This window comes from Mastigoproctus giganteus, chromosome 8 (assembly GCF_048544385.1).
Source record: "Mastigoproctus giganteus isolate SK-2022 chromosome 8, ASM4854438v1, whole genome shotgun sequence".
Lineage (NCBI taxonomy): Eukaryota > Metazoa > Arthropoda > Arachnida > Uropygi > Thelyphonidae > Mastigoproctus > Mastigoproctus giganteus.
The window spans coordinates 182,582,350-182,602,113 of NC_143582.1; the positions used below are offsets into that span (position 1 = coordinate 182,582,350).

General features: G+C 32.4%; 1 protein-coding gene across 1 annotated transcript in view; it reads left to right on the plus strand.

Annotated features, from left to right (window-relative positions):
* The window catches only part of LOC150082051 (sodium- and chloride-dependent glycine transporter 1-like), a 158,944-nt gene that overhangs the window by 64,018 nt on the left and 75,162 nt on the right, over nt 1-19,764 (plus strand). Inside the window, exons 8-9 of the mRNA XM_090379081.1 lie at nt 1,845-1,969; nt 9,429-9,541. Coding sequence (XP_090235207.1) covers nt 1,845-1,969; nt 9,429-9,541 — 238 coding nt within the window. The remainder of the gene's footprint in view (nt 1-1,844; nt 1,970-9,428; nt 9,542-19,764) is intronic.

Below are 19,764 nucleotides of genomic sequence, written 5' to 3' on the forward strand. Positions count from 1 at the left end.
ACAGGTCTGGAAGCCTCATTTTAGGTAGGATGTAGAGTTGCTAGAACGAGTATAGAGAAGGGCAACAAGACTGGTGAAGGGAACAAAGGGCATGCTCTTATGAAGAAAGGCTTAAGTTCTGCAAATTGCAGCTTCTGGAGACTAGGCACCTGCGACGCAATTTGATCGAGGTGTATAAGGCCTTGAATGGATTGAGCAGGCTTAATGCTGAGGGGATTCTGCCTCTTGCTCAGATTACAAACCTGAGGGGGCAACTGAGGAAAGACAGTTGTAGACTAGATGTGTGGAAGTTTGCATTTAGCCAGCAGGTAGTTGATTGCTGGAACAAACTTCCATCTGTTGTTGTGAAAGTTGATAGCTTAAATAAATTCAAGGCAGAACTAGACAAACATTTCAGATGAATGGATCAGTGAAATGGAAAGTTTTTTTTTTTTTTTTTTTTTGGCTAATGCTGTATAAGCTTGCTTTCTTGTATTATGTGCCTCTACAAATGCTAATGCTAATTCTAAGATCAAAGCAGTGGAATCATAGATAATTCTACCGAAGTAGATGAGCTGAACAAGTACTCTCACTTGTTTTATTAATATTAATTTCAATTATTTGCACTTATTTTGTCTGAGGTAATTTTCCAATTGTCTTGCATTTATTGGCTATGTAGATAGGATGAGTTGAATAAGTCATATTTCAACTTTATAGTGAATGCCAGTCTCCCTACTGCAATTAATTTAAATTTGCTCTTCGAAATTCTGATGAATTGGAAGAGCAAATATCAAATATGCAAGTTCTCCAGAATATTTATAGCTGTATGCATTTCCTCTTTAAATAAGAGAAATCTAGGATAATTTTTTTCAGTTGCACAATTTTTAATAAAACTTATGTATATAGAGCAATTAAATATTTTTCAATTATGAATGATTGTTTGATTTATTGACAAAAACCAAGCTTGCTCGAGAAGAAGTTTATAAAGTGGGAGTCATTTTCTCATAGTGTAATTATATAATTGGAGGATGTGTGCTAATAACAAATTTAGGAAAATTCTTTATGGTATCATTTATAGTATCATTGCTGCATTTGTTGCATATGCACACTATTTTATTATACATATATGTATATGCAGTACAGAAGTGCTAAAATTGAAACATATTTGACAATAGAAACAAGGTAAAGCATTTTTCAAAGTTTATCATTTATCAAAGTTTATTTATTAACATGTATTCAATGAGAACTGATGTTTTCATTGAATCTGTTGTTTGGATTCCACAATTAGTTACAAATATGCTTGGACTTGTAATTGATAATGCCCATCTTAATATATTGGAAACCATTTTTTCAAAATTTAACAACTAGAATACAAAGTTTAATTGCAAAAATCAAACTTATCAACCAAAATGATATACTCGTCCAATTTGAGCACTTCTGTACAATATTGTCTATCATATATAAAAAAAAAAATCATTTATACAATAATTAATGAAACAGTTTAAGATTTGTATAGTCTTCCCAAATTTCATTAAGATTGAACCAGTAGAAATCCTAAAATTAATATTTTGTTTTGTCTGTCTGTCTGTCTGCAGATAATAACTTGAGTCCCAGTTGATGGATTTTCATGAAATTTTATATTTCATTCATTTTAGAAGATTTTTCAAGCTTTCTCAAATATCATTAAAATCAGACTAATAGAAATATGACAATTACTATTTATTTTTTTTAAATACATATCACATAGGCTACCAATATACTGTATATAGTAGCTCTTTATTACTGTTTTTTTTTTTTTTTTTTATTATACTTTCCTATAGCAACTTAACGAAAATAATAAATAATTATATATTCTTTGTTTACAGGGATTCCCTTTTAATTCCAATGATAAACTGTGGCACTAGTATTTTTGCTGGGTTAGTTGTCTTTTCTATCATTGGCTTCATGGCATATGAAACTGGTCGTCCTATTGAGGATGTAGTGTCTCAAGGTGAGAATTCTGAGTTCTTTTGTCCAGAAATATTACTTATTATTTAAGTAATACAAGTATTTCAATATGTAGTATTTCTTAAACTAATAATATTTGAGGGCAGAAAGCCCCACAATTATGAAAAATTCAAACTATAACATTAGTTAGTGCATTTGTCGACCTAAGAAGCCTAATATTGTGTAAACAACTAATGAGTAGTAAATAGGTTCGAAACAGTATTGTCTAAGTGGTGGTACTCAACTGAAAATAAGTAATAGTAGTCTTTTCTAATGGGGAAGCATTACTTATATGAAGTATAAGAAGGGCAACCCATTGTGAAGGATTTCACAATATGAGATGTTACAATAATGATGGAAATGCACTAACTAATTCTGAACCTATAAAAATGAAATTTTTACCTTATTTCTAATAAATTTTTAAGTACAAAATGTAACTTACAGTAAACCCTTGCTAATCCAGAGTGGGGGGGGAGAGGTCATCTGGGTAAAGTGATAATCCAGATTAGTGAAGCAAAGGATAGCCCTAAAAGACAAATAAACTTAGAACACAAATAAATGGAAAATTCAATGATATAGGTAGTGCTGATGAAAATAAATTTTAAAAATATCACCGTAGAGCCTTTATTTAAAAACTATAAAAAGACAATACATTTATCCATCAATAATGGATAATGTATTGTATTTTTATACATTTATCATGTGCCGCTGGCGTCGCATGTGAATACCACATAATGCCGTTTCTTCCAGCAACCCTTCTTTTGCCTTTTTTATTGTCTGTCTATTTGATACACTGCTTTTAGCACTCCCCACATCGAATTTCAAAGGAAATGTCTCTATAGATTCTTTCTGTTTTTTAATATCTGACACAGCCAAATGCCAAATTCTTCAGCATTTTTTTTTTTCCCAGTTCTATCACTTTTAGCTTGTTAATGATAGTTAAAGTAAAGTGTTTTCTTTTTATTTCACTTTTTAATTCTTTAGAACCCATAATTATATAAAATATGTTAATTTATATACATATGTATAAAGAAGTGATATAAGAAGTGACACAAATGGAGTGATATAAGCAATAACATTTGTCCGACTCAGAGTCAACAACGATACTGAACAACACACAAGACAATCTAATATATATTCCATCTCCCACTGCACAGTCAATCAGCTTGCAGTGAGAGTTACTCATCAGCCTTCCTAAATCCCATGTGTCTTTCAGAGTACTCAACTGTGAAGAGAATTTTTCATATTTTGATCCGGATTAAACTGTAACCAGATTAGCAAGGGTATTTGTATTTGCAATTGTATTTTCTGAGAAAAATGTTTTTTAATGTGAGAAGTGTTTAACAGAACTGCGGTATATCCTGTTCAGTGACTTATCTAGACATAATGCCTGAATCATTGTTTATCTACAGTCAGTCTGAATTGGCATGTGTTGAATAGGTGTGTTATGTGTTTCATGAGATTTTTAAACAAGTGATTTTATTGAGGAGCAAATTTATATCACGTTTTGTTTCAAATTAGGGGAAAGTGGAACAGAAACCCATAAAGTGCTAAAAAACAGCTTTTAGAGAAAATGCAATGTGTTGTTCAAAGACTTTTAAATAATTTACGAAGTTTAAAGAGAGCTGCTTGTCAAATAGAGATGATACTTGTTCTGGCTTCCCTTAAAATTCTAAAACCAATGATTCAGTTTTTTATGTTCACGATCTTAACAGGGTTAGTTGATGTTTTAACTATCTGTGAAGTTGCTAGTGAAATTGGTTATTTGTTATGAGTCATGTCATTCAGTTTTAAAACAAGATTTGGAAATGTGATGCATGTCAGTCAAATTTGTGTCTCACATTCTCAATGAAGCTCACAGAGAGGTGCCTCCGTAGCCAGGAGCAGCAGTTCGTAGCATAGGCTTCTTGATTAGACTGGGGTTCGAGCCCGTGACCACCAAATACGGAGGATGCGGAAAGGTCAGGGAATGACCACCGCATATCCCTGGAGCAATATGGCCTTAGTTGCTAATGCTCCTAAAAACCAAATAAAAACAACAACTCATAGAGTGGCAAGTTCTTGCATGTTAGGATGTTTGTCAGTGTACTGTTGCTGACCACCCTTAGTTTCTTCTATCATTGCTGGTGATAAGTTGTGGATGAATTATTACTGAACTGTTATTGGAAACAAATTCCCAGTCCTTTGATGGACAACTCTGCCTTCTCTAAAAATGAGAATAAAATTTTGTTACCAAAATAAATGAAAATAAAAATAAAATTTTGTAAACAAAATAAAAATTACAAGTATTAATAGGGGAGTTTTAGAAAATGACTTGTGAATGTTACGGTTTAAGCTATGAAGATGAGAAATTAAAACTGGAACTGATGACAGAAATTTCTAGACATGTAACATATTAGTCTAATACAAGTTAAGGTAAAGAGATTTGAAAACATAGTAAAAAGTGAGTAGCCTTAAAAGAAAGCAAGAGATTTGAGATAACACTTAAGCAAAGTTTCACACAACAGCTTGCAGAAAAATGAAATATAGATATAAAATCAAACTAGTGGCACCTGTAAATAAATTTTCAACCAGAATCTAGCTAAGAGTAAAAGACATGTTAAGTGAACGTAATAAAGAATGGAAAAAATAATAACTTACATTGTAGAGATATATGAGGAAAAAGGTGTTAAAACAACTGTATAGAAGACAAACTAAAACTAAAGATGCATGCTAATGAAATCTAAATATAAAGTTATACCATAATGGCACCTAGTAATAAAAATTTTCAAAACTAGAGTCTAGAAATTGTAAATGATATATAGTGCCATTTGGCAGCTTTAAAAAGGTAGACATGAGAGAGAGAGAGAGAGAGAGAGAGAGAGAGAGAGAGAGAGAGAGAGAGAGAGAGAGAGAGAGAGAGAGAGAGAGAGAGAGAGATGCATACATTGCATAAAGACATCATACTAAATGTAGTCATAAACTGTTTAATGTATGTTGCATACATAATGTACAAGCCTAGAGTAAGAAATGGAAAATAAGGTGAGATATAAGCATATGTAGTGGACCCCTGCTTTACGATATTAATCTGTTCCAGAGAGACCATTGTATCATGAAAATATCATAACGCGAACCGAATAACACATTGTTTTTTGGTAATTCATTCCAAGACCTTGGAAGTTGAAATTTTTGCTATATAACTGAGCTATTTATCTAATCTCTAAAAGATGATTTTTTATAATGGAAATTTTACCTATTGAGTAAAGCACAACACAAAAAAAAAAAAAAAAATCATCACTTCAATTAAAGGATGCAAAAACGAAAACATGTGGCCAACACATCTACAAATGCTGCTATCGGCTGAGAGGAAAGACCATGTGGTCCAGTCTGAGACAGTCGTAAGCCCATCCCATCATAAAATGAAATAAATAGCCACCAGTTAATGTGATCACTGGTTAGTAGAATCAGCCACTGTATAGAATAAAATTAAAAAAAAAAAAAAAAAAAAAACAGTTAGATAGTGATTTCTACACTACAAGGCGCCTCCATAGCCAGGTGGGCAGGAGCAGCAGTGCATAGCGCACGCTTCTTGATTAGACTGGGGTTCGAGCCTGTGACCACCAAATACGGAGGATGTGGAAAGGTCAGGGAATGACCACCGCATATCCCCGGAGCAATATGGCCTTAGTTGCTAATGCTTCTAAAAGCCAAATAACAAACAAACTACACTACATTTTCATCGTTATCATGTGTTTGGTTATAAGAATACATTTTGAATGCTTTTGTGATATTTTTCTGAAGCACATTTCTGGAAGTCACCACCATAAAACAAAAACAATTTGCGGTTTCCGGTTTATTGAGCCTTTCTGTTAGCACAATCTATTATAAACAGGTAGTAAACTTGATCTTATTGCATTTGCGATAATACTGATATCTGGAATTCTGTGGATTTTACGTTATTATGGTGAAATGTGTTTCCCCTTCAATCATATAAAAAATATAAATAATTTTTCACAATCTTTTCTTCATTCCTGTTTTTAAGCGTCGTAAACTTGTTACTCCATATTTCACCTGTGTGTATCACGTTAGTTGAAATTTGTGCATGCCATGTTCTTTGTTATTGACTGACTGCATTTCTTTTTTACTGTTTTACAACCTCCCCCCCCCTCCAATGTAAGTGATCAGAAATGTCAACTAGTGAGTATGTACGTATTACAGTATTTATTAAGCTATGTATGTAAGCATAAATTTATTTTTATTTTGCTAACCTGTAAGTAAGTTAATGGTTTTGAAAAAAAAAAATTATGGTTGATTATGTTAAGAACTTTACAAAAGTGATAATTTAAATAAGATAACAGAAAAGAATTGGCAATGAGTTTTAAAAAAAAAATTTCAAGGTTGGAAATAGCAGTATTGTAGTTATTATATAAGGTAGCAATTCTAATTGGGAACTAATGACATTATAATGGACACTATTAGAAAGATTGGAAAATCAATGGGAATAATTAACTTCTTAAAAGAGCCACTTTTATTATAAAGATCAATTGAAGTATGATCATTAACAATGCTAATGTTTAGGTCCAAATAATTAGTGGTGTTGTTACAAGAATTAATTTTTTCTATAGTAAGTTCATGAGGATACAAATGGCCAAAATCCTTAATAAAATTTGAATAATTGATTACACAAAGTTTGTCAATATATCCAAATAACAGGATATTTTGAGGAAGAGAAATTTTGGACCAGTAAAGTTATAAATTTGCAATAATACAAGAAGCAGGGCTACCCACAAGAGTACCTTTGATCTGTTGATAGATCTGAAAACCATCAAAAATGTAGTTATTAAAGATATAGAGATTAGTCCAATTGTTCCAAGTTGGATAAATCTAAAAAGTGTGCTATAATAACACTAAGTTTAAGACCAAAAAGTATATTATGAATCAATTGTACATTGATAATATCAGTATCCCATCGATTAAGTAAAAGAGTAAAATCACCTACAGGTTGGAAGGAGCAGCAGTGCCTAGCACACGCTTCTTGATTAGACCGGGGTTCGAGCCCGTCATCACCAAATAGGGAGGATGCGGAAAGGTCAGGGAATGACCACCGCATTTCCTGGAGCAATATGGCCTTAGTTGCTAATGCTCCTAAAAATCAAATAACAAACAAACACAAAATCACCTAAATTAGATTTGTTTCTATTTTTGTCTTTAGGTTTTTTATAAGATCTAACAGTAGTAGTTTTAGAAAGATATTTAACAATCTGAAATTTATAATAAATGCGTGTATTAGATTTATGATTAGAGAAATAAATTGGTGGTTGAATTTATTATTAAGATCATAAGGATAAATAGATTCATATTTAAGCATAAAGATTTCTTTCTGTTTTAACCTCAAATTCAGTTGAATGAATCTGTGTGAAAACTGAAACATAAATATTAGAAAAAATATGTGATTGAAAATTCAGTCTCATGTTCAGTGATATTATTTTTAAGTTTATTGTAGCTATAGTTATTGATATCAGAGCTATGTAAATTAATCCTTAAAATGTAAATTATTACTTGTTTGTCCAATATATTTAATGTTGCAAGTTCTGCAGGTGATCAGGTAAATGACATTATTCAATTTACAAAACAAAAGATTAGTGTAGTAGTAGGATTATCAGTATAATGCTGTGAATGCATATAGGGGCATGTGAGGCAACTTTATTATTATAGTTATTAAATTTGGTAATAAAATTGCTATTGGTAGCAGCTGTAATTTTTTTTTTTTTTTTTTTTTTATGAAACCCCCAAACACGAAAGGTAATATTCCTACATCTAGAGTGGTGCCCTCAAAAAAACCTCTTTCAGGCTTTTAGACTCCATTCAGAAGAGAACAATCTGGTTAATTAATGATCCAGCTCTTATAATATGCCTCCACTCTCTGTCTCATATACACATTTTGTTTATGTTGCATGTCTGTCATACTCTGGGCAATGTTTTTCTGAATTGGCATTCCTAATTCCCCCACTCTTTTCCAAACCAGTCCAAATACAGCTGCAACCATTAAGTATCCATTTATTATCCAACTTCACACTTTCAGAACCAACTTTTGTTTTTCCTAATTTATCCTTTCAATTTCTGTCTTCTGGAATAACCTTCCTTCATGTGTATTTCTCAAAAACTATAATCTGTAGAAATTCAAATCTAATTTCAACAAGTCAAGTGTCTTTGGTCTTCTCAAACTTTAACCCACGAACACTACTTACTGCTATTGGTTCTAATACCTTTTGTATTTCGGATGTTCATTAAAAAAAAAAAAAGGGAGGTCTTAATCTACTAGTATCTACCAATAATAAGTGTTGCCATTTCTTATCTGTGGTTCGAAGTAATTTTAGACACAGTTTAAAATGTATGGCAACATGAAAATAGCTTTTGAAATTGGAGTAGATTACACCTTTTCAGCCACTGTCCAATTTAGGCTTGTTTGTTATTTGGTTTTTAGGAGCATTAGCAACTAAGGCCATATTGCTCTGGGGATATGCTGTGGTCATTCCCTGACCTTTCCGCATCCCTACCATATTTGGTGGTCACAGGCTCGAACCCGGCGCCTCCGTAGCCAGGTGGGCAGGAGCAGCAGTGCGTAGCACACGCTTCTTGATTAGACTGGGGTTCGAGCCGTTGACCACCAAATACGAAGGATGCGGAAAGGTCAGGAAATGACCACCGCATATCCCCGGAGAAATATGGCCTTAGTTGCTGATGCTCCTAAAAACCAAATAACAAACAAACAAACAAACGGGCTCGAACCCCAGTCTAACCAAGAAGTGTGTGCTATGCACTGCTGCTCCTGCCCACCTGGCTATGGAGCCTCCAATTTAGGCTTATAAAATCGAATGTTCTCGGGAATTGAGATTCAGAATTTGATGACATTGAATTAATAAGACATAAATAGATGTAGAAGATATAATTATGTAAAAAAGAAGTAATAAGGAGTTTTTTACAATGTTTTTAATGATTTTTTTTACAATGTTTTTAATGATTTTTTTACAATGTTTTAAATGAATTTTTACTATTTAAAAAAAAAAATTGATTTGATTTTTGATATTAATTTTGCTCTATTGGATGCCAAATCAAAATAAAGAACAAATTAATATGAATTTAAATGAATTTATACAAAATTTATAATTTTGCAAATTCTTAAATTCCATAAAGAAACTCAATCCACAGAACTAGTTGCTGGTGGGGAAACTCCCTCCTCAGGGCATACACATGTTCAGTTGACTCACTCCTTTCATGAGTGAGTCCATTGAAACTGTAGCAAGACATGCCTTTTTTTTTTAAACTCAAATATGTAAAAATATATGCATGCAATTAAGACTGGTGATTCTTCCTATTATGTTTAATCCTTTAGAATATGCTTATTTTTTAATTATGGTAATTTAATGCAACTGTTTTAATGTAATGTAGCTTTATATATTATTTACTTTTGTCTTATTTTTCAGGTCCTGGTTTAGCCTTTGTGGTATATCCAGAGGCAGTTTCACGACTGCCTTTGTCACCACTTTGGGCTTTACTTTTCTTCTTCATGCTTTTCACTATTGGTTTAGACAGTCAGGTAATCACCTGTCTCTTTTCTTTCTATATATTATAGCACATGTCCAATCTGTTATAGACTTCTTTCTTTTACTAGTAATATGCTCTGCATAATTGACTGCAAAAATTAATTTTGAAATTTAGATATTTGGGTAGATTTTATTTTGAAATAAATAATTTTAACTACAACTTCTGGTACTTTAATTTAAAAGTAAGCTGTGAGACTGAGAATTAGTATTAAAAAGTGCAGTAGGTACCCCAGGACTCTGTTTGCAGCACTTGTGCATAAACAGTTTGAGGTACTGTTTATTTTTTCATTCCTGTGTATGCCATGGAGTACAAGGTAAAATTATATCAGAAAATCACAGGAATGGTGTTGTATTGTGAAGTTTACCATACCAAAGGCTTGTGTCTCTTATGTTTGGCTCTATTTGAAAGCATTAGTTTATATTTGACCCATATTAATATAATTACTGTTGTTCAGTTAACAAAAATAATATAAAATGTTATATATCATCAATCTTTTTATGAATTACTGATATTAAAAATTTATTTAAAAACTATTTATATTTCTGAAGCATAAGAGGCACATAATTAAATTTATCTGGAAATAAAACCTTTGTCAATGAACTGAACAAAATCAAAAATATTTTACATTATGTGTATGTCTTCTTTTTTAATATTTTGATCTGGAGATTTATAATCTTAACCGTTTGAAACTATGAATGGAAAGTATGTGTGGTTTTATGCATGTTCATAATGAGTATACATATATAAATATGCTCTCTCTATATATATATCCCCCTTTCTCTCTCTCTCTCTCTCTGTATGTATATATATATGTGTGTGCATATGTATATATGTATATAATGTGTGTATGTAAAATGTAGGGCATGTGTTGATAATTAAAAGAAGACATCCATTCTCTAAAATTGGAAACCTTTGGAATGATGAACTGATTAATTTATTATTTTTGGGATACCTGTGGCACTTGCTGGTACACCTTCTCAGACACACCATTTCATTGTTTGAAGTAGAAAGCAGAGTATATTCTGTACAGAAAGAAGTCTTTATTAATAATATCTCAGGCCACACTCTACATATGTATATACACATATCTGTATATATGCACACACACACACATCAAAATTTTCTTGTAAGAATTGCTTTCCCTAAAATTTTAGAGTATTTATAAAACTAAAGTGTCTGTATTTTAAAAGTAAATTCTTTTAATGATACCTAAACCTTAAAAATTCTTTTCAAAAAGAAATAAGTTTGGAATAATAAACAAACAGAACAAAAACATGAAACACTAGCAGTGTGGCCCTCTATTTATTAATGACTGGTGCATTTATGACTGCATATTATCTAAGCTTCAAAAAAAGTAATCCTAGAAATTTCAGACGGTATGACTTCTTTTTACTGGAATTAGTTTGAAGTTTACCAAGGCAGTAGTGCTACTGCATGCATTTTGCATTCCAAGTAAAGCTGCTTGAAAAGAAAAGAAAAAAAAAAAGTTTACATAAATATGAGAGGTATTTGAAATGTTTCTGGCCTATCCTAGAAGGAACGAAGCAATCTGAAAATTGAAAATGAGCATTTAATTTTTTAAGGGTTCATATTTACTTCAATATATTTACTTCTAATTGTTACATATTTGATGCACATTCCTCCTTTCTTTTCTAGATCCCTCTTATATAGAATCCACTATTTTGGTCCTCTAACCACTCCTTAGTGAATGAACAACATCATTATTGTCTTAAAGTGTGTTTTTTCAGTGCAGGAAATATATGTTAATCTGAAGGGAACCATATCCGGAAAATTGGGATGGGTTTGGCAACAATTAATTCATAACTTAAATCTTTGATTATATTCATGGATATCTGTACCTTGAGATTGGAATGATTGTTGTATAGGAAGAAGATCCCTTTGGAACATTTTAATTGCTCATGAAATTTCATTATCAAGATAGAATAATATTAATTTGTACTTAATTTGCAAGGATTTGCTCTTTTGAAGGTAATCAGTGAATATCATCCCTTCTTTGTCCCCAAAAATGTTTCCATCACTTAGAAGCTGATGGTGTCCTTTGAAATTTTATGTAAAAAGATCCTTCATGATGTCAACCCCATGGACTGTTGTTTCATCTCTGAACTGTAGCAATGAATTCAAGTTTCTTCCATAGAGTAAATTAAATGCTGATGGCATTCTAACCCTTTGTTAGACGATACACATAAGGGGACATATTTAAATTAAAAAGGGATGGTTGTAGGATAGATGTGCAAAAATTTGGTTTCATGCAGAAAGTGATTGATTGTTGGAACAAACTTCCATCTGGTATTGTGGAAGTGAGTATTTTGAATACATAAATAAAGAAGAATTAGACAAACTATTAGAGGGGATGTGTGGATGAGGTGAGTAGGTTTTTTTTTTTTTTTTTAACCAACAGATTCTATATATATATATATATATATATATAAGCTTGCTTCTTTGCATCATTTTCCACCACTAATATGCTAATTAGTTGACAAGCTTATTTGAATTCTAGGAAAATTTTGTAATGTCTTTGTGCAGTTCACCTGCTGGCCAAATAATTCAAAGAATTTGATACCATTTTGCTGAAGTTTTTTTAATGCTCACTTTTTTAATGCTCACATATCCTATGATGACAGACTCATCATAGGATATGTTTAGTGTCTTTGCTATTATAACCCAATCCAGTTGTCCTATGTTGCTAAATCCTATGTTACTTCATCTGATAATATTTCAAAATCTTCTAATGAACAATGTGAAAGTTAAGGTAGGATGTGCAGACCCATTCCTTGATGGTATTGTTCGATGCGTGATCATTGTATAATGCCTCTATTATATAATTGTGGATTTGCTTCCTAGATTGTCCCTTCAAAAAAGGAGCTTTACATTTCTGCACAACGTTCTTCTTTTGCAAAATTATTGGTTTTGTAGACATAACACTTTTTATAAACCCAAAAAGAAATAATATTTAAATACAGCAGACACTCGATTTACCACGATCGTATAAACCGGGAAGCGGATTAACCAGGATCGTATTAACCAGGAAGCAGATTAACCGGGACACTTCAAGACTCCAAAGTAAAAAAAAAAAAAAAAAAATCCACCGGAAATCATAAGCGACAAGAAGCACCATTATACGTCGTGATTGGGAGATGAATGTACCTACAGTAGACTTTCAGAATAATGGATGGAACCTTCGGGAATTCAAGGTTGCCGTTATTTCGATTTTTCCGTTATTTGGAAAGTTTTGTTTTTAATATATTTAATGCAGAAATAATGAGGCTAAATAAGAAATAGAGAGATTAATAATGTAATTTTACTGAAATACGTTAAAGGCTTTAGCGTCAGGCTGCGAGAGATTTAGACAACGTACAAGTTAGTGCAAATGCATCATATTAGTATGCAGCTAAACTCTGAATTAGCAAAAATATGCAAAGGTGGCATTGTTTAAGTTATATCTCATATTGTGAATACCTTCACAACGAGTTGCCATGATATTGCACTACTTTGAATAAGTAACGCTTCACCAAAGGAGAAGACTGTTGTTACTTATTCTCAGTGGATACCAGTTATATCTCATATTTACAATATGAGATATAACTTAAACGGTGCTGCCTTTGCATATTTTTGCTAATTCACAGTGTAGCTGCATACTAATATGATGTGTTTGCACTAACTTGTATGTTGTCTAAATCTCTCGCATCCTGAGGCTAAAGCCCTTAACATATTTCAGTCTTAATTTATATTATACACCATCAGGCATCTCTCATATTGTGGAATTATACTTCATAACTGTTTTGTCATCATTGCATCACTAGGGTACCTACCCACCCACCGAAGAAGGGCCAAATAGTCCTGAAATGGTGCCGTCTGGGTGGTGGTATCTGCTGAGAGTAAGTAACAACAGTCTTCGCCTTTGGTGAAGCATTACTTATTTGAAGTAGTTCAATATCATGGCAACTCGTTGTGAAGGTATTCACAATATGAGATATAACTTAAACGATGCCACCTTTGCATATTTTTGCTAATTCAGAGTTTAGCTGTATACTAATATGATGCGTTTGAACTAACTTGTGCGTTTTCTAATGCAATTTTATTAACTTCATATAAAAAACACGAACATGTTGACTATCCAATGTTATATTCTGCCATTAATAAACTTCTACTTTTGCCCCGTTCTATTTTCTTTATTGTATCAAGTTTAGTCTGTGGGTTGCACAGCGGTATCGTCACTGGCCTCCCCACACCAGGTGGAAAAGGCCTGGGTTCGAATTCCATCGATGACACAAGGAAATTTTATAGACTTTTTTTCACTCTGTGGCTAAATTAGTCAGTCTCATGCATAGATAGCAAGGTTCCCCCCCCCCCCCTAGAAACTGGGATTTTTCACCCAGCAAAACAGGCAAATCTAGCAGAGAACACACACAATTTACAGACGGTACGTGAATTAACATGCAGGGTGATCCTGATGTAATAGTTTGGATTATATCAAGTTTGTCACTAAGCTTTAATGTTGTTCTTTTCTTCTCTGTATGAGGTTTATTAACTCTAGGAGCCATACTGAAGGGTTTTTAATTTAAAATTAATGTAAAACAGTGGTATAATCCATGATATCAGTGCAGAATTCATTTTCAAAATGTCTAATGTACACAAATGCAGTAATCATGTGACTTGCTGTTTTCTTTTTTTTTGGCACTGCAAGGCATCTGCGCTGAATGTAAACATCCTATCTTGATGTGTTGCTAGCTTGAATGTTCCTTTATTTGGGGCTGTTATTTCGATAGTCTACTGTATTATCCCACAACCCCTGCTGTCTTCACACCCACCACCCAAAAAACAATGGAAAGAGAACAAATGTTTAGTTTGTTTTAATGCGGCTCATGTATTGTTGTGTTCCATTGCACCAAAAAAAAAAAAGACTTTTTTTTCCCCTTATTTATGTCAAGTGCGTCAATGTTTTTTTATAGTAAATATATTTTTTTTTGGTTCAGAAATCGTGAAAATGATGGGTAAAAGCAAAAGAGTTGTGCTTTCAATTGAACAAAAACTTTAAAATTATTCAAAAATTTGAAAACGGTGTGGTAAGTTTCTCATCTTTCATCTATCGCCATATTTTTTAGGTACATTGCGAACATTTTTCGATATTTTTGTATTAACTGGGAAATCGATTATCCGGGATTTTATTTTTGCCATCTATCCTAGAAAATCAAGAGTCTACTGTATTTTGAATATAAATGTTATGTAATTTAAGATTTTCATATTTATTTTGTTTTCGAATAGCAAAACAGGAGACAGGCAAGAAACCTCTCAAATATCACTTTTATATAAGTGTATAGCCTCAGGAATATTTAGAGAAAACTTCTTTTTATTTTAAACTTAAGTTTATATTGTACCTACACAATATTAAACAATAATAATAAATATGGTAATACATAGTGTATTCTTACTATTTCACTATGCAGAAAGAAATGCATCAATCAGGATTAAATCTTCTTTGTCTTAAGAAATAATTTGTGGAAAGCAGTTGGAGTGTTTTTAAAATTAGCTTTTGATTAATTTCGTTCTTTAATATTGTCAGACTTTTTCTACAGTCAAGATCATTTAAAATAAAAATGCAGTTTAATAAGCTTCTAATTTCAGTTTCTGGTAAAGTAAAGTAAATGAGTAAAATAAAAGTAAAGTAAATGAGTAAAATGAGTAAAATATTGAGTAAACAAAATTTGCACAGGCAAAATTTAGATAACATAAGTCATACCAGATTTTATAATATTCATTATAAATTGATTAACTTCACTGTATAATTTTATCAAGTAAGCTATTAGCATCAAGAGTAAAATTAGTATTATCTCTCTCTCTCTGCTCAGACTTTTTTTTTTTTTTTTTTTACTTTTTCATCACTAACTTCCTTATCCAGTGAATTATTATAGTATTTCATTTCTAGTTGGCTCTTTTATTAATCATGCTCTTTAAACAACAGCAAAAATCATTTTGAAGGAATGTTAGATAGGGCTATACTTCAAGAACTCTTCCCAGCCATCGGTTATTTCTTCTTTTTTTAATTCTAATATTGCTATACATTGATGATATTAGGAAATGTCTGTAGCTGTAGGCCATATTTATCTGATAATTCTCACAATGCCTTATTAATGAACTCATGTCTAATCAGGTTAGCTGAACTCACCTTGTATCTGAAGCCTCACTTTATCTTGAGCTTAACCCAGTTATGTCAGTTGACCTGTCATCACTAAAATGAAATCTCTGTTACAGTTAAACCTCCCAAATCTTGGCAATGTTGGGACCAGAGATACACGCCATATCTTTGAATTTTCTGGATTTCAGATGGTCATATTATAGTCATGCAAAATAAAATAAAAAATAAATACTTTATTTCTATACTCAAAATTTTATTCTATGTTGAGGAAAGGGTAACACACATTGAAAAGTAATAGACTGTAAAGTACAGTAAAAATAATATTATGTTATGGTATTTAATATAGGAAAATGTATATGGGCTAGGACTAGTTAATATATACAGAGCAAGTCAAAATCATGTACAAACACTTTAATATGCCATACTTCAGAAAGTTTATCGAATAAATATGAACCATAAAGAGTTTCAAATACATTACATATATAGAAATTGGATGCATTACTGAAATTATGGCAATGTTCAGTGTGATGTGACATCTGTATCAGTTGTGCACACACATGAAAGCATTTTTTTCCAGTGATCTGATATATGGTAATGCATATGTCAACTGTAATTTTGCCTGCTTCCTGTTGTATCATCATCTACAAATCCTGCAGTATTTGTGATTTATTAGTGCACACTTTAAATACAGGCAATCCCATATAATATGGTACTTCTACAACACGGTTTTGCTCTAACATGATTGATAAAGTTGGCAATCCTCACACAACACGGTTTCAAATACATTAGATATATACAGAAATGGGATGCATTACTGAAATTATGTAGGCATGAGAATTGTGGCAAACCTCTCATAACATGGTATTTTTGAGCTTTTGTGCGGACAAGAACTCTGCGGGTAAGAAATCATTATAATCATTATTATGTTGGATGTAATTTTTCAACATATATATTCTTTTTTGTGAATCCCTGCTTTTGGCTTGTTAATCGTTATGCAAAAATAATTATTGGGAAATCCCCGTATTAGGTTCTGTGCTATTGAACTTGTGCTTATTGAACTTGTGGAAAAATCTATATTTCAAAGTTCTGTTACTATTGGTTAAGGTGCCAGGCCATCCAAAAAATTTAAGTCATCTAAACATTGAAATAATGTTCCTACCACCTAGTAAAACTTCTTTGATTAGATCAAGGCATCATATCTACCTTTGAAACTCATTACATCAGAAAATCATTATAATAGATTTTAGAAAAAATTGATTCCAAATTGAATTGATGGGAAATTAAAGTGATAAAGAGCATTGTCCTCCTGTTGAAAATACGCCAATTTATCCAGAAACATATTTATTGCTAGAACTGCATTATTCATTAACAACTGAAGATAAATTTGCTGATAACAGTATTATTGAATCTGTAGGGTCTGATTATTTTACGAGGAGAGAGAGAGAGGGAGAGAGAGAGAGAGAGAGAGAGAGACCTCTTCATACAGTGATCCCTGAAATTGACGTATTTCTGTAGAGTGAGGTGAAGAGTGTTCCTGGCACAGTAAACACAGTTGCGTTGATACAAATAACCATTTAATTTAAATGTTGCTTCATCTGACCATATGGTTATATCCTGAAAATCACTAGCTTTGCTGTCCCTCTAACAGTACTACTCACAAAAGCAGGCTTATTGAATTGTCTTCCTGAATTGTATGTATAGTAGCAAAGGTATGAAATTTATGTCCTTGACAAATTTTGTGATACTCGATTTGCCAATGCAGTTCTTGAAAGCACTCTTTTGGTGAATAGTCATATATGCTTATGGTTTGGATGTTTTGGCACTTCTTGATGTTCTTTTCTTCCTACAACTTTCCTTATTTTTGTGAACAACAGTTCCACGTTCTTCACATTCGTTATGGAGGCAGATTATTGTTAGATGCATTGGCACTTTTAGCCTATACTGACTTTCCCATGCTAAATGGCTTTAACATTTTCGTTCGTCTGGTACCATTTCAGAATGCGCTTCCTTTCTTCAAATGTTAGTTAGTTATCCTTCATCTTTAGTGGTCACCAGTTAAACTGAAACATAATGAAAATTTATTAAAACCTAACTGTTTATTTTAGCTTTAAAGTGAACAACATTTAATTAATATTTGTCATCTCTCTGCAAAATATGTCCATTTAAAGTGTTTTACATAATTCTGGCTCACCCTGTAGATGTAAAAGCACTTAGCTTGTTTCATCCAGTTATGTATTTTTCTGGCCAACAGATTTTAAACTGCAGAGAATATTACAATAGTCTTAGAACTCACAACAGAGCAAACTTCTGTAACATGAAATGTGTAGGTATTACATTGCTTTCAAACAAAAGATGTCTGTGGCTGGTCTTTCATTTATTTGTGGGACTATTTAAGGTTGGGGCTAGTAGACTCTCATCTTTCAAATAAATGGGAGTGTAGCTATTTGGTGTCCTTTGTTTGAAAGTAGTGCAATAGCTAGGCAACTCATGGTATAGAAGTTGGCAGCTCTGCTGTGAGTACTAAGGCTATTTCAATATATTCACTGCATTTTAAAATTTGCTGACTGAAAAAACACATAGGGGACAAAATAGGCCAATCTCTTTTACATATGTAAAATCAGTTCCCCTTCCAGAATATACCACACAGTTGATGAACCAACACCAGAAGTTTAATGCCATTTCTTCACTGAAATCCTACTGTTGAATTTCTTTAACAACATATTGCACGATGGATGTGCAATATGTTGATCTGTGTGTGCATTTTGAACCGTCACAATCCTCTGGGTTACTTGCTTTTCTGATGAGTGGCATCCAGGCAAATACTAATAGGTGAAAGTTGCTGTGCCAACATTGTTTACAAAAAATTTAAAAATTGTTTAGTGGATAATGTTTCACATGTGAATTACAAGACTGAGAAATTCTTGATTATCTTTTTTGCTAATTACTGATGAGTCACAAATTATGTTTGTAAATAGCAGCAGACAATCCAATGGTCTTCTATAAATTCCTTGATGTGGTTAGACCACAGCAAAAACTTTGTCTCTGAGGTGAAATCCTTACCCTGCACAATCAGCTGTATATGCTGCTTGGGTGAATAGCCAATCCAAGAACTAAATTTTTCAATCCTTGGGTTTGCCCATTTTCTTAAAGATAGTTGGAAAATGGTGGGGCCAGATATATATATATATTGCCAGATTTAAGAGCTTTAACCATATCATTATTCCTTAGGTCTAGCAACACTGTTATCCTGGTCATCAGGAAACAGCTAGATATGGATGGTTCCATCTGTTTGGATGCAACCTTTCATTTCATCCTCATGTCCAGATTTAGAAATAAATTTATAAAATTATTATGGTATAAAAGCAGAAACTTATGCTTCCTATCTGATGACTATAATCTATTATATTCATCACTTCATCTTCTGAAAAATTCTTTGTGTGGCTTTTTTTTTTGGGCAGTAACCTTTTTGTTCCCTTGTTTGATTGTGCTCTGCTAGGTATTGGATGCGTAGATGAATCAGTTGAAAATTTTTTTATAAATAAGGGTGTTCAAGGTTCATTTGTGTTAGAAGACTTAATCTCTCCTCTGCCAGTATTTAGTTGTCTATTATTAAAATTCTTTCAAAGATGTGTGAAGCTGTTGTCAGTTTCCACATGTTTAGGACCTGGAAGGGTAATGCATTCCCTGTGAAGGTATAAGAGGTGATCCCTATCTCATTCATACTCTGTCTTGAATTAAAGCTCATGATAAAACCATTCCCTAATTTCCTAAACAATAAAAACACTGATTCTTCCTCTCAATTAGATGAAGAATACAGACAAGATATACCTTGAGTAGTTTGGGCTCTGTCAGCTATGTCAACTCCATTATTTCTACTAAAACTTATGTACTTTACTTTCTTAACATGCAGTTATATTGGATTATAAGCAGTGTCTTCAAACTGCCTCATGTTATTCTTGGAACTAATTCCTCTTTATGCATTAGTAGTTAATGTAATTCCAATATGAAGCATTATTTTTCTCATTGTTACTACCTTATTCTGTAGGAGGTATTAGAGATTG